The sequence below is a fragment of the Eretmochelys imbricata genome, chromosome 14 (genome assembly GCF_965152235.1).
Source record: "Eretmochelys imbricata isolate rEreImb1 chromosome 14, rEreImb1.hap1, whole genome shotgun sequence".
In the NCBI taxonomy this organism is placed as follows: Eukaryota; Metazoa; Chordata; order Testudines; family Cheloniidae; genus Eretmochelys; species Eretmochelys imbricata.
In genome coordinates, this window is record NC_135585.1 from 54,109,225 (window position 1) to 54,122,798 (window position 13,574).

The following is a 13,574-nucleotide window of genomic DNA, read 5'->3' on the forward strand; positions in this document are numbered from 1 at the left end:
TTGATGGGGCCACGGTCAGAGGCTCTGGCCTGAATTTCCTCTCTCTGCTGTGGCAGACGTTGGCTCTGTCATGCAAAAGCTCCCAGCCAGCCCCGGATGCCCCCCGTCCTCCACTCCCTGAATGGGATCAGCTGCCCTGACACCAGGGTGAGGGGCAGAGCCTGTCTATGGGCTATTCTGGCCCTGGTCATTTCACCCCCCTGCTTGGTGACGCAGGGAGGTATCTTGGCCCAGCGGGGGGGCGGGCGTTTGGTGCTGGGATCCCCGGCAAATTGTCACACCAGAGCCGCACACCCCGTGCTCTCCCCTTCCCGACGGCTGGCTGCCACCTGGGGCACAGCGGGGAACTGCAGGCCCAGAGAGGGGATCGGTCTCACCCCGGCCCTCTGAGCTGTTTTCCTCTGGCTATAACGAGTTTTCAGGCACTCGCTGGGCCCGATCCCGGGCTGGGGTCGAGCACTGTGGAAATCGACTCGCTCTCACACATGCTGGGCCCGATCCTGGCCTGGGGGGGTCGATCAGTGGGACTGATTCTGAGCGGCACCTACTGAGGCTCTGACCCTAGAGCTCAGATTTTTGACACTGCGCCCCTCACCCTGGTGTCAGGCCAGCTGATCCCCCTCAGGGAGTGGAGGACGGGGGGCGTCCGGGGCTGGCTGGGAGCTTTCGCGTGACAGAGCCAACATCTGCCAGAGCAGAGAGAGGAAATTCAGGCCAGAGACTCTGACCGTGGCCCCCCCCAACCACAACTCTGCAGCCCAGCGGTTCAGCTTCCTGTGCGATCTCACAGCCCAGCCCCCCAACCCCCGGCCCACGCCTTCATCGTCTCCTCTCACTCGGGCACGATGGACGACGAGGAGGGCTACACGGCCTTGAACCTGCGGCCCAAGCGGGGCGGCTCGGAAGGCCCGTCCCCAGCCGGGTACCAAGATAACGATTTCAATCCCCTCCTCCCACCTACGGGCCCCATGTCCTGGCAGCAGGGTCAGAGCCGGGGCTGGGACCCCAGAGACAGGCCAGGGGCCGGCAGAGTCTGGCCATGGGGTTATATTACAGGGTGGGATAGCGCCGCGGACAGAGGTAAAGAGCGTGGGGGATCCCCACAGTGACAGAGCAAGATTGGGAGAGAGACTGGGGAGCTTTCCCCTCCAGAGGCCAAAAAGGTGGGTCAAATGGGCGAAAATGAGATACAGAGCAGGGGAAAATCTCTTTCACAAGGACACACCCACTAGACCCCATTCCCCTCCCCAAGCTGGGAATAGAGCCCAGGTGTCCTGGCTCCCAGCCCCCCCTGCTGTGACCCACTAGACCCCATTGCCCTTCCAGGGTTGAGAATATAACATAGGAGTCATAGAATCATAGAATATCAGGGTTGGAAGGGACCTCAGGTCGTCATCTAGTCCAACCTCCTGCTCACAGCAGGACCAATCCCCAACTAAATCATCCCAGCCTGGGCTCTGTCAAGCCTGACCTTAAAAACCTCCAAGGAAGGAGATGCCACCACCTCCCTAGGTAACCCATTCCAGTGCTTCACCACCCTACTAGTGAAAAAGTTTTTCCTAATATCCAATCTAAACCTCCCCCACTGCAACTTGAGACCATTGCTCCTTGTTCTGTCATCTGCTACCACTGAGAACAGTCTAGATCCATCCTCTTTGGAACCCCCTTTCAGGTAGTTGAAAGCAGCTATCAAATCCCCCCTCATTCTTCTCTTCCACAGACTAAACAATCCCAGTTCCCTCAGCCTCTTCTGATAAGTCATGTGCTCCAGATCCCTAATCATTTTTGTTGCCCTTCGCTGGACTCTCTCCAGTTTTTCCACATCCTTCTTGTAGTGTGGGGCCCAAAACTGGACACAGTATCCAGATGAGGCCTCACCAATGTCGAATAGAGGGGAACGATCACAACCCTCGATCTGCTGGCAATGCCCCTACTTGTACAGGCCAAAATACCGTTGGCCTTCTTGGAAACAAGGGCACACTGCTGACTCATATCCAGCTTCTCGTCCACTGTCACCCCTAGGTCCTTTTCTGCAGAACTGCTGCCGAGCCAGTCGGTCCCTAGTCTGTAGCGGTGCATGGGATTCTTCCGTCCTAAGTGCAGGACTCTGCACTTGTCCTTGTCGAACCTCATCAGATTTCTTTTGGCCCAATCCTCCAATTTGTTTCGGGCCCTCTGTATCCTACCCCTACCCTCCAGCGTATCTACCACTCCTCCCAGTTTAGTGTCATCTGTAAATTTGCTGAGAGTGCAATCCAAGCCATCCTCCAGATCATTAATGAAGATATTGAACAAAACCGGCCCCAGGACCGACGCTTGGGGCACTCCACTCGATACCGGCTGCCAACTAGACATGGAGCCAGTGATCACTACCCGCTGAGCCCGACGATCTAGCCAGCTTTCTATCCACCTTACAGTCCATTCATCCAGCCCATACTTCTTTAACTTGCTGGCAAGAATACTGTGGGAGACCGTGTCAAAAGCTTTGCTAAAGTCAAGGAACAACACGTCCACTGCTTTCCCCTCATCCACAGAACCAGTTATCTCGTCATAGAAGGCGATTAGATTAGTCAGGCATGACCTTCCCTTGGTGAATCCATCCTGACTGTTCCTGATCACTTTCCTCTCCCCTAAGTGCTTCAGAAATGATTCCTTGAGGACCTGCTCCATGATTTTTCCAGGGACTGAGGTGAGGCTGACTGGCCTGTAGTTTCCCGGATCCTTCTTCTTCCCTTTTTAAAATATGGGCACTACATTAGCCTTTTTCCAGGCCTCCGGGACCTCCCCCGATGGCCATGAGTTATCCGAGATAATGGCCAGTGGCTCTGCAATCACATCCGCCAACTCCTTTAGCACTCTCGGATGCAGCACATCCGGCCCCATGGACTTGTGCACGTCCAGCTTTTCTAAATAGTCCCGAACCACTTCTTTCTCCACAGAGGGCTGGTCACCTCCTCCCCATGCTGTGCTGCCCAGTGCAGCAGTCTGGGAGCTGACCTTGTTCGTGAAGACAGAGGCAAAAAAAGCATTGAGTACATTAGCTTTTTCCACATCCTCTGTCACTAGGTTGCCTCCCTCATTCAGTAAGGGGCCCACACTTTCCTTGACTTTCTTCTTATTGCCAACAGACCTGAAGAAACCCTTCTTGTTACTCTTAACATCTCTTCCTAGCTGCACCTCCAGGTGTGATTTGGCCTTCCTGATTTCACTCCTGCATGCCCGAGCAATATTTTTATACTCTTCCCTGGTCACGTGTCCAATCTTCCACTTCTTGTAAGCTTCTTTTCTGTGTTTAAGATCAGCAAGGATTTCACTGTTAAGCCAAGCTGGTCGCCTGCCATATTTACTATTCTTTCGACACATCCAGATAGTTTGTCCCTTTAACCACAATAAGGATTCTTTGAAATACAGCCAGCTCTCCTGGACTCCTTTCCCCCTCATGTTATTCTCCCAGGGGATCTTGCCCTTCAGTTCCCTGAGGGAGTCAAAGTCTGCTTTTCTGAAGTCCAGGGACTGTATTCTGCTGCTCTCCTTTCTTCCTTGTGTCAGGATCCTGAACTCTACCATTTCATGGTCACTGCCTCCCAGATTCCCATCCACTTTTGCTTCCCCTACTAATTCTTCCCAGTTTGTGAGCAGGAGGTCAAGAAGAGCTCTGCCCCTAGTTGGTTCCTCCAGCACTTGCACTAGGAAATTGTCCCCTACGCTTTCCAAAAACTTCCTGGATTGTCTGTGCACCACTGTATTGCTCTCCCAGCAGATATCAGGGTGATTGAAGTCTCCCATGAGATCCAGGGCCTGCGATCTAGTAACTTCTGTTAGTTGCCGGAAGAAAGCCTCGTCCACCTCATCCCCCTGGTCCGTGGTCTATAGCAGACTCCCACCACGACATCACCCTTGTTGCTCACGCTTCTAAACTTAATCCAGAGACTCTTGGGTTTTTCTGCAGTTTCATACCGGAGCTCTGAGCAGTCATACTGCTCCCTTACATACAGTGCAACTCCCCCACCTTTTCTGCCCTGCCTGTCCTTCCTGAACACCTTATATCCATCCATGACAATACTCCGGAGTCCTAGCTCCCAGACACATCCTGCTCTAACCATGAGACCTTACTCCCCTCCCAGAGCCAGGGATAGAAGCCAGGCATCCAGGCTCCCAGCCCCCGCTGCTCTAACCCATTAACCCTCACTCCCTTCCAAGAGTAGGGGCTAGAACCCAGGAGTCCTGGCTCCCAGCCCCACTGTTCCAACCTACTAGACCTCGTTTCCTGCCCATATCTGGTAATAGAAACCAGGGTTTCAGGTGGGGTTTGCAGAGCTTCCCAAACAGTGGTTCTTGCGATTGATGGAGCAGAGCCCTGCTCTCAGAGCAATTGGTGCAGGCTCTCTGCAAACTCAGGCAGCATGGCTGTGTCAGTAACACTTGGCAGTCACATTTTCAATCTTTTCTCCCCTACCGTGAGGATGGAAAACTGCTTTTCTCTTTTAAATGAAAGCTCAGACCCTGGTACAATCACCTGACTCCTGGAACTGGGGCCTGAGGCCAGGATCTAGAGTGGCTGGGCTTTAATTCAGCCTGGCTCTACTTGTGTTTCGTTACAGGTTCCCTTCAGTGTCCTGGCTGGCTTCAGGTCACTCTAGGGGCTGGGAATCTCATCCTTTCTCTGCTCTTGCTGGCGGTTTCTGGTGAGTCACCAAGGGCTGAAGCTTTATCTGTCTGGGTGCGCCAGTCGGCAGCGTGGATGCGACACTGGGGGAGGGGCGGCCAGTGACATTGAGAGGCAGCAAATTTAAAACTGATACTTGGTTACAATGAGCCTGTGGAACTCACTGCCACATGATCTCACTGGGGCCATGAGCTTATCAGGGCTCAGTGAAGGATCAGGACACATATAAGAGGAACGAGACCAGCCAGAGGGCTAGGAAGTACCCAAGTGCTTTGGCAGGAGCTATAAACCCTCCTGCTTCAAGGCATCAATCAACCCCTAGCTGATGGGCAGGAAGGGTCTAAGTTGGAGGACAAGTTATCATTGTCCACTAGGGGCTGTCTTCCTCCTTGCTCAGAAGTAGCTGGGGCTGTCCAGCCTTGGAGGTGAGCTCCCGGGTTAGATGGGCCCCAGCTCTGATTCAATCTGGCCATCCCCAAGCAGCCTGTTTTGGGGGATGTTTGGAGGGTGAGAATGGGTGGAAACACGATCTGGGTTTGCAAAGAAGCCCAAGGGATTTAGGCACCTACTTCCCAGTGATTTTTTTTCAATCCCGGACACTTTTTCAGACCGTGTCCCTTTGAGGCTTCTCCCAAGCCCATGGGAGTCAGTGGCAATGGGGCAGAACAGGCTCTGGGGCAGGCCCTGTGTCTCTGCAGGCCTCTGTGCTGGTGCTTTTACCAGCAACTCCCACAACATTGACCGGGCGCCCTCACTCCCACCGACGCTGCTTTGCAGTTTCCCTCTTGGTGTCTGAGAAGGGACAGACCCCGGCAGCCCCTGGGAGCAACGGAGCTGGGAGCAGAGACCCCAGCACGGCAGAATGCAGCGCCCGCCTGGAGCGTTTCCGATCCCAGCTGTGCCCCCCGGCCCAGCCCGGCCCAGCAGGTAACCCCAGCTCGTGTGTCTCTGAGCCGCCCTCCGCCCCGGGCACGGCCAGTGCAAACCCAGCGGCCGTCCCAGCCCGTGGGGATCCTGCAGGGCAGGGACACGCCGCCCCCTGCTGGCTGCACCGATCTAGCCACCAGCCCCGCTGGGTGCCAGGCGAGGAATGTGAATGGACGTCCTCCGCTGGGACTGTGCACGGGGCAGCGACATCTACTGGCCGTTCAGGTTAATACACAGCCACGAAGATTTTAATGACAATGTAATAAAAAAAACAACCAGGAGTCCGGTGGCACTTTAAAGACGAACAGATTTATTTGGGCAACAGCTTTCGTGGGTAAAAAACCCACTTCTTCAGATGCACGGAGTGAACATCACAGATGCAGGCATTATTCTACTGACACACGCAGAGAAGGGAGTTACCTCACAAGGGGAGAGCCGGTGTTGACAGGGCCAATTCAATCAGGCCCTGTCTGATACAACCCAATTGAGCCAAGCCCTAAGATACAACCAGATTGCTCCAATCCCTCAGATAGAGACAAACACCTACAAGATCTTTATGAAGAGTTCTTAAAACTACAATACCCACCTGGGGAAGTGAGGAAACAGACTGACAGAGCGAGACGGGTACCCAGAAGTCACCTACTACAGGACAGGCCCAACAAGGAAAATAACAGAACATCACTGGCCATCACATAAAGCCCCCAGCTAACACCTCTCCAGCACATCATCGACGATCTACAACCTATCCTGGAAAATGATCCCCCACTCTCACAGACCTTGGGAGACAGGCCAGTCCTTGCTTACAGACAGCCCCCAACCTGAAACAAATACTCACCAGTAACTGCACACCACACCACAGAAACACTAATCCAGGAACCTATCCCTGCAACAAACCCTGTTGCCTACTCTGTCCCCATATCTACTCTGGCGACATCATCAGAGGACCCAACCCCGTCAGCCACACCATCAGGGGCTCATTCACCTGCACATCTACTGTGATATATGCCATCATGTGCCAGCTATGCCCCTCTGCCATGTACATTGGCCAAACCGGAGAGTATCTATGTAAAAGAAGAAATGAACACACATCGGACATCAGGAATGGTAACATGCAAAAGCCAGCAGGAGAACACTTCAATCTCCCTGGACATTCTGTAACAGATTTCAAAGTAGCCATCCTGCAACAAAAACCCTTCAGAAACAGACTTCAAAGAGAAACTGCAGAACTAAAATTCATTTGCAAATTTAACACCATTAATTTGGGCTTGAATAGGACCTGGGAGTGGCTGGCTCACTACAAAAGCAACTTTCCCTCTCCTGGAATTGACACCTCCGCATCAGTTATTGGGAGTGGACCACATCCGCCCTGATTGAATTGGCCCTGTCCACACTGGTTCTCCACTTGTGAGGTAACTCCCTTCTCTTCATGTGTCAGTATAATAATGCCTGCATCTATAAGTTTCACTCCATGCATCCGAAGAAGTGGGTATTTCCCCACGAAAGTTTATACCCAAATAAATCTGTTAGTCTTTAGGGTGCCACCGGACTCCGCATCGTCTCTGTGCATAACACGGCGACCCCCTGAGACTTGACACAATGTAATACAAAGCTGTCCAATTTTTTTCAGTGTGTGTGGGGGGGTTTCACATCTTATTAGTGGGATTGTTTTACGGTCCCATCCACTCCCATTCCCTACCATCTGGGCCCAATGTACCCTCCAATTCACCCCTGGGTCCCAGCCTCCCCTCCTGTTCCCAGTTTAACACCACCCCTTCCCCCCAGTTACTCCAAGACCCTACTAGGCCATTCTGGCAGTGTAAAGGGGCCTTATAGTGGATACATTGGCCCCTGAGAATCTCCCCTGTCCTGGGGGGGGGGCCTCTCCGGCTGATGTGAAGCTGGGGTAAGGGCCCTCACCCACCCTGTTCCGAACCCCCAAATTGGGGGGCAGATGGGTAGTGTGGCTAGAGTGCAGTGCGCTGTGGGTCTTCTCTGCTTCCCAGGGCCCATCTGGGAGCAATGGATAAGGCAGAGCAGCCCCGAGGCTGCTGTAACTGATACCGGGAGCCAGGCAGGTCACCAGCTGCCTGTCCCACGCTCCCTGCAGGAGTTCCTAAAGGACCTGACACAAGGTTCATGTCTGTTCTGGATCGGACTATCCGTTTCCTCCTCGGAGAAGGCCTGGACCTGGCTGGATGGCTCCCGGTTGGATCAGACCCTGTGAGTGATTCTTTGAGTCAAACACTTTCCCTCCCCTCTGTGGGCAGCAGGGGCCAGGGCCAGGGATGGGGGGGGGGACTTGGGGGGAAGGTTGGGAGCTCAGGGGGAGCCGTGTTCAGTGTCAGACGATGCTGAGACCCCAGGAGGGGGGCTGGGGAGCTCGGCTGAGAGGGGGGCTGGGTGGGAGCAGACAGGGCCATGGGACAGGGAGAGATTTGTGCATCCCCCAGCACAGAGATGGTGGCTGGAGCCCTGGGGGCGGGGGAGGTGGCTCAGAGATGGGGTGTGGAGGGAGAAGAGCAAAGGGGCCAGGCCAGAGCCCTGGGGATCCCCCAGACAATGGGGCAGGGGGGAGGGGGAGACACAGAGCCACCAGAGAGGCAGGAGGGGACCAGGAGGGGGCAGCGTCGGCCCAGCCCGGTAAGGGGGGAGACAGGGAGCAGGGGAGGGAGATGGACAGGGTCTAGCCCAGCAGGGAGGATGAGGAGGGAGCAGGTCGCTGGGCTCTGGGCAGGGAGAGGCCGTTCAAGACCCTGGCCAGGGCCCTGACAGTGGGGAGAGGGGGCAGCCCCCAGGGCAGAGCTGGAGGAGACGACGGTTGCGGATCCCACTGGAACATGGAAGAGCCGCTACCGACTGCGTGTGATGGACCCACACAGGCTGACAGGGGCCCTCTCCTTTGTCCCGCAGGCTCCCGGTGTCAGGCCCGGCTGAGGGGAACAGCTGTGGGGTGGTGAACGAGAATCGGATTGGTTCTGACACCTGCAGCTCTGCATTTCAGTTGATTTGCCAGAGAGACGCCTCGTCCCGCTCTCAGCAGGGTACGGAGGAGACCTCAGAGCGCGGCACTGTTAGCCCCATGTCACACATGGGGAAACTGAGGCACAGACACTGACCTGCCTGAGATTAGGGTGAGTGTGTGGCAAAGTAGAAATGGAACCCAGGAGTCCTGACTCCCAGCCCCACTCCCTGTAACCCCCAGCGTCTCCCCCTCTCCCAGGGCTGGGACTAAAACCCAGGAGTCCTGACTCGCAGTCCTCCCACAGGCAAAAGAGTTTAACGGGGTTAATTCCATTGAGAAGAACAATTCCAAGCTCTGGGGTTACCTGTCCCAGCAGGAGTTGGAGGCGCTGCGGGGGCAGGACTTGGGCCGCAGGGGTAATGCTCTGCACAGCCCTGGGGCAGTTTAGCCCCGGACGGACGTGGGAGGGAGGAATCTGCCAGATTCCCAGCTGGTGTAAATCAGCATCCATCCAGGGACTCCAATGGAGCAGCACTGACTGACCCGAACTGGGGATCTGGCCCCATTGACTCCGTGGTGCTATGGTGGATTCACGCCAGGTGGGGATCTGGGGTTTCACCTCTATTTCACTCCTGATTAATTTCTTTGCACCTCTCTGCCAGGTCCCTCTCGGAGCTTTCTTCCCCGGCCCATCCATTACTCCCATCCGCACCTCTGCCCATCCTGCCCTAATGGATCGTTAACTCCTGTCACTAATGGTGGGGTCTCAGCTTCCCCAGTCAGGCATCAGAGCTTTACCATGCTGACGTGCTGTCCCCTTGCTATCTCCTCAGAGCATCGCTAAGGGGATCAGTCCCTCGATCCCAAAGGGAACCTTTCCATGCGTGTTGCTTGGTGATCTCTGGGGTCACTGTCTCTGTCAGAGGAGCCGGGTGGCGACGCTTAGGGGCACTATGGGGAGGGCTGGGGGCTAACGAACGCCCTGTTACTCAGTGGCCCGGCAGCCCAGGAGGAGATGGACTGGGAAAGCTGGAGGGCAGGTTGGCTGACCAAGCCAAACAGACCCCAGTGTCTTTAGGAGCCGCCACCCCCCGAGACAGCTGGGCTTGTGACTGAATCATAGAATCATAGAATATCAGGGTTGGAAGGGACCCCTGAAGGTCATCTAGTCCAACCCCCTGCTCGAAGCAGGACCAATTCCCAGTTAAATCATCCCAGCCAGGGCTTTGTCAAGCCTGACCTTAAAAACTTCTAAGGAAGGAGATTCCACCACCTCCCTAGGCAACGCATTCCAGTGTTTCACCACCCTCTTAGTGAAAAAGTTTTTCCTAATATCCAATCTAAACCTCCCCCACTGCAACTTGAGGCCATTACTACTCGTTCTGTCATCTGCTACCACTGAGAACAGTCTAGAGCCATCCTCTTTGGAACCCCCTGTCAGGTAGTTGAAAGCAGCTATCAAATCCCCCCTCATTCTTCTCTTCTGCAGGCTAAACAATCCCAGCTCCCTCAGCCTCTCCTCATAAGTCATGTGTTCTAGACCCCTAATCATTTTTGTTGCCCTTCGCTGGACTCTCTCCAATTTATCCACATCCTTCTTGTAGTGTGGGGCCCAAAACTGGACACAGTACTCCAGATGAGGCCTCACCAATGTCGAATAGAGGGGGACGATCACGTCCCTCGATCTGCTCGCTATGCCCCTACGTATACATCCCAAAATGCCATTGGCCTTCTTGGCAACAAGGGCACACTGCTGACTCATATCCAGCTTCTCGTCCACTGTCACCCCTAGGTCCTTTTCCGCAGAACTGCTGCCTAGCCATTCGGTCCCTAGTCTGTAGCGGTGCATAGGATTCTTCCGTCCTAAGTGCAGGACCCTGCACTTATCCTTATTGAACCTCATCAGATTTCTTTTGGCCCAATCCTCCAATTTGTCTAGGTCCTTCTGTATCCTATCCCTCCCCTCCAGCGTATCTACCACTCCTCCCAGTTTAGTATCGTCCGCAAATTTGCTGAGAGTGCAATCCACACCATCCTCCAGATCATTTATGAAGATATTGAACAAAACCGGCCCCAGGACCGACCCCTGGGGCACTCCACTTGACACCGGCTGCCAACTAGACATGGAGCCATTGATCACTACCCGTTGAGCCCGACAATCTAGCCAGCTTTCTACCCACCCTATAGTGCATTCATCCAGCCCATACTTCCTTAACTTGCTGACAAGAATACTGTGGGAGACCGTGTCAAAAGCTTTGCTAAAGTCAAGAAACAATACATCCACTGCTTTCCCTTCATCCACAGAACCAGTAATCTCATGATAAAAGGCGATTAGATTAGTCAGGCATGACCTTCCCTTGGTGAATCCATGCTGGCTGTTCCTGATCACTTTCCTCTCATGCAAGTACTTCACGATTGATTCTTTGAGGACCTGCTCCATGATTTTTCCAGGGACTGAGGTGAGGCTGACTGGCCTGTAGTTCCCAGGATCCTCCTTCTTCCCTTTTTTAAAGATTGGCACTACGTTAGCCTTTTTCCAGTCATCCGGGACTTCCCCGGTTCGCCACGAGTTTTCAAAGATAATGGCCAATGGCTCTGCAATCACAGCCGCCAATTCCTTCAGCACTCTCGGATGCAACTCGTCCGGCCCCATGGACTTGTGCACGTCCAGCTTTTCTAAATAGTCCCTAACTGCCAGAGAACAGAACTGGTCTGGTCTGCGGGAGAGACAGGGCTGGCGAGCGTACACACATTTTGGGTTTGGTCATCGGGGCCGGATGAATGCACCATACTGATGGCGATGTCCGGGGAGGGAGGCAGTGTGGCCTAATGGATAGCACACTGGACTGGGACATGGAAAGCTGGGTTGTGTTCCTGGCTTTGCTGCAGAAGGGCTACCCCGGTGTTTGCTGCACCCTCTCTAGCCCCCAGCCTCGGCTGACGGGCTGGATGCCCCGTGCCTGCTGGGTGACTCCGCGTACGACACTTCATCTCTTTGGGTTTGTCTACACCAGGGTTCTCAAACGTTATTGCCCCACGACCCCCTTCTGACAACTAAAATTACTACACGGCCCCAGGATGGGGGACCAAAGCCTGAGCCCACCCAAGTCCTGCTGTCCCGGGCCGGGGGGCGAAAGCCAAACCTCAGGGGCTCCAGCCCTGGGGATGGGGGACTGCATCCTGAGCCCTGCCACCCAGGGCTGAAATCCTGGGGCTTTGGCCTCAGGCAGTGGGGCTCAGGCTTCGGCTTCAACCCCGGGCCCCAACAAGTGTAACACCAGCCCTGGATTTGAGGCTGGGGGAGAGGAGCCCCTCCCTTGGCCCAGCCCAAACCGAGCTGCCGTGGGTGGGGAGAGGCGCCTCTCCCCCGGCCCCGAGCTGCTGCGGTGAGAGAGGGCTGGGGTGGGAGTCCTCTCTCCCCACCGCACCTCAGGGCAGCCTGCACCCCAAATCCCTCATCCCCGGCTACATCCCAGAGCCCGCATCCCCAGCCAGAGCCCTCATCCCCCCTGTAGCGAGGCGGTGTGGGTCCCCGCCGCCGCCCCACAGAGGGACGAGCCCCTCCAGACACCAGAGAGGGCGGAGCCAGGGAGCTCTGACCCCGCCCCCCAGAGGGTCAGGCATGGCACAGGAAGGATAAATGCCCCACCCCAGAGGCCTGCGTCCCCCTGTCACCCAACTCGCGGGTGGAAGCCTCCCCCTCTCCCAGGCCTGACTCACCCTTGCCCTGCCCTGAGCCAGGGCCTGGGCTGACAACTAACTGTGGTTTTGCCCTCACAAAGGCCGCGGGGGAAGACTCCTGCGGCTGGACTAATTCCCTGCTCGGCCTTCTCCCCAACTTAGTGAGGCGGTGGGGGGTCCCTGCCGCCCCAGGGAGAGAGGAGCCCCGGCTAACCTCATTACACCCCCACACCCCAACCCTCTGCCCCAGCCCTGAGCCCCCTCCCACACTCCGAACCCCTCGGCCCCACTCCCACCACATGAACTTTGGTAAGTGCACCCAGAGGGAGGGGCTGTGTCACATATCACATAAAATTCATTCCGCACATGGATGTAGATCATTAGAGGGAACAGTGGTTGTGACCCACTCTGGGGTCCCAGGCCACAGTTCGAAACCGCTGGTCTACACTACAGTTAAATACTTGGGTCAGCTGGCTCTGGCGCATGGGGCTCGGGCTAAGGGGCTGTTTAATTCCCAGGTGAACATTTCTGGCTCGGGCTGGAGCCTGGGCTCTCGGACCTTTCCACCTCGTGGGGGTCCCAGACCTCGAGCTCCAGCCAGAGCCCCAGTCACTATACTGCAGTTAAACAGCCCCTTCATTTGAGGCCACTTCAGCTGGCACGGGCCAGCCGCAGGTGTCTAACTGCAGTATAGACACCCTTTGTGGTTCACTTTCCCCATCTGAGAAACAGGGATAATGAGACTTTGTGAAGTGCTTTGAGATCTACCGTTGGACAGCTCTAGATCAGAGCGAGGGATTATTTCTATCGCACGGACATTAAATATTGCTGTTAAACCGTGCAAAAGCAGAGTGTGTTTATTCTTGATGTGCCGAAGAGCGGACAGAACCCTGGCTTGGGATTCAGAACAACTGGGTTTATTCCTGTCTCTGACCTGTTCTGTGACTTTCCACAAGTCACTTTCACTCTCTGTGCTTCAGTTTCCTCTCCCAGCCTTTGTCTGTCTTGTCTGTTTAGACTGTGAACTGCTTGGGGCAGGGACTGTCTCTCGCTGTGTGTCTGGGCAGTGCCCGGCCCAATGGGGCCCTGATCTCAGCTGGAGCCTCTACCTGCTGATGTGATACTGTCATAAATATAAAGAAAAGGGTAGCATAAAATCCCTCCTTGGCAGCTGTACTGAATCGCTTTATCTCTAAGGGGTTAAGTAGCTCAAATCACCTAGTCAGCACCTGACCAGAAGGACCAATGAGGAAAGAAGATACTTGCAAATCAGGGGGAAGAGAGAATTTCTTTGTTGTTGCCTCTCCAGACAGAGGGAGAGACCAAGCAGATACATCT

At 55.1% G+C, this 13,574-nt stretch overlaps 1 protein-coding gene across 1 annotated transcript; it reads left to right on the forward strand.

Annotated features, from left to right (window-relative positions):
• The first annotated feature begins 845 nt into the window (after positions 1–845).
• Positions 846–9,399, forward strand: LOC144274174 (killer cell lectin-like receptor subfamily G member 2). Its single transcript, XM_077832809.1, has 5 exons — positions 846–906; positions 5,444–5,593; positions 7,597–7,813; positions 8,504–8,634; positions 9,389–9,399. Exons 1-5 carry the CDS (start codon positions 846–848, stop codon positions 9,397–9,399), a joined length of 570 nt encoding a protein of 189 aa, XP_077688935.1.
• Positions 9,400–13,574: the final 4,175 nt, after the last annotated feature.

Excerpts from the sequence above, each read along its gene's own strand:
- LOC144274174 (XM_077832809.1), top strand. The coding sequence starts at position 846 with ATGGACGACGAGGAGGGCTACACGGCCTTGAACCTGCGGCCCAAGCGG. Across the intron at positions 907-5,443 it reads CAAGCGGGGCGGCTCGGAAG|TTTCCCTCTTGGTGTCTGAG; the intron begins GCCCGTCCCCAG and ends GCTGCTTTGCAG. Across the intron at positions 7,814-8,503 it reads TCCCGGTTGGATCAGACCCT|GCTCCCGGTGTCAGGCCCGG; the intron begins GTGAGTGATTCT and ends TTTGTCCCGCAG.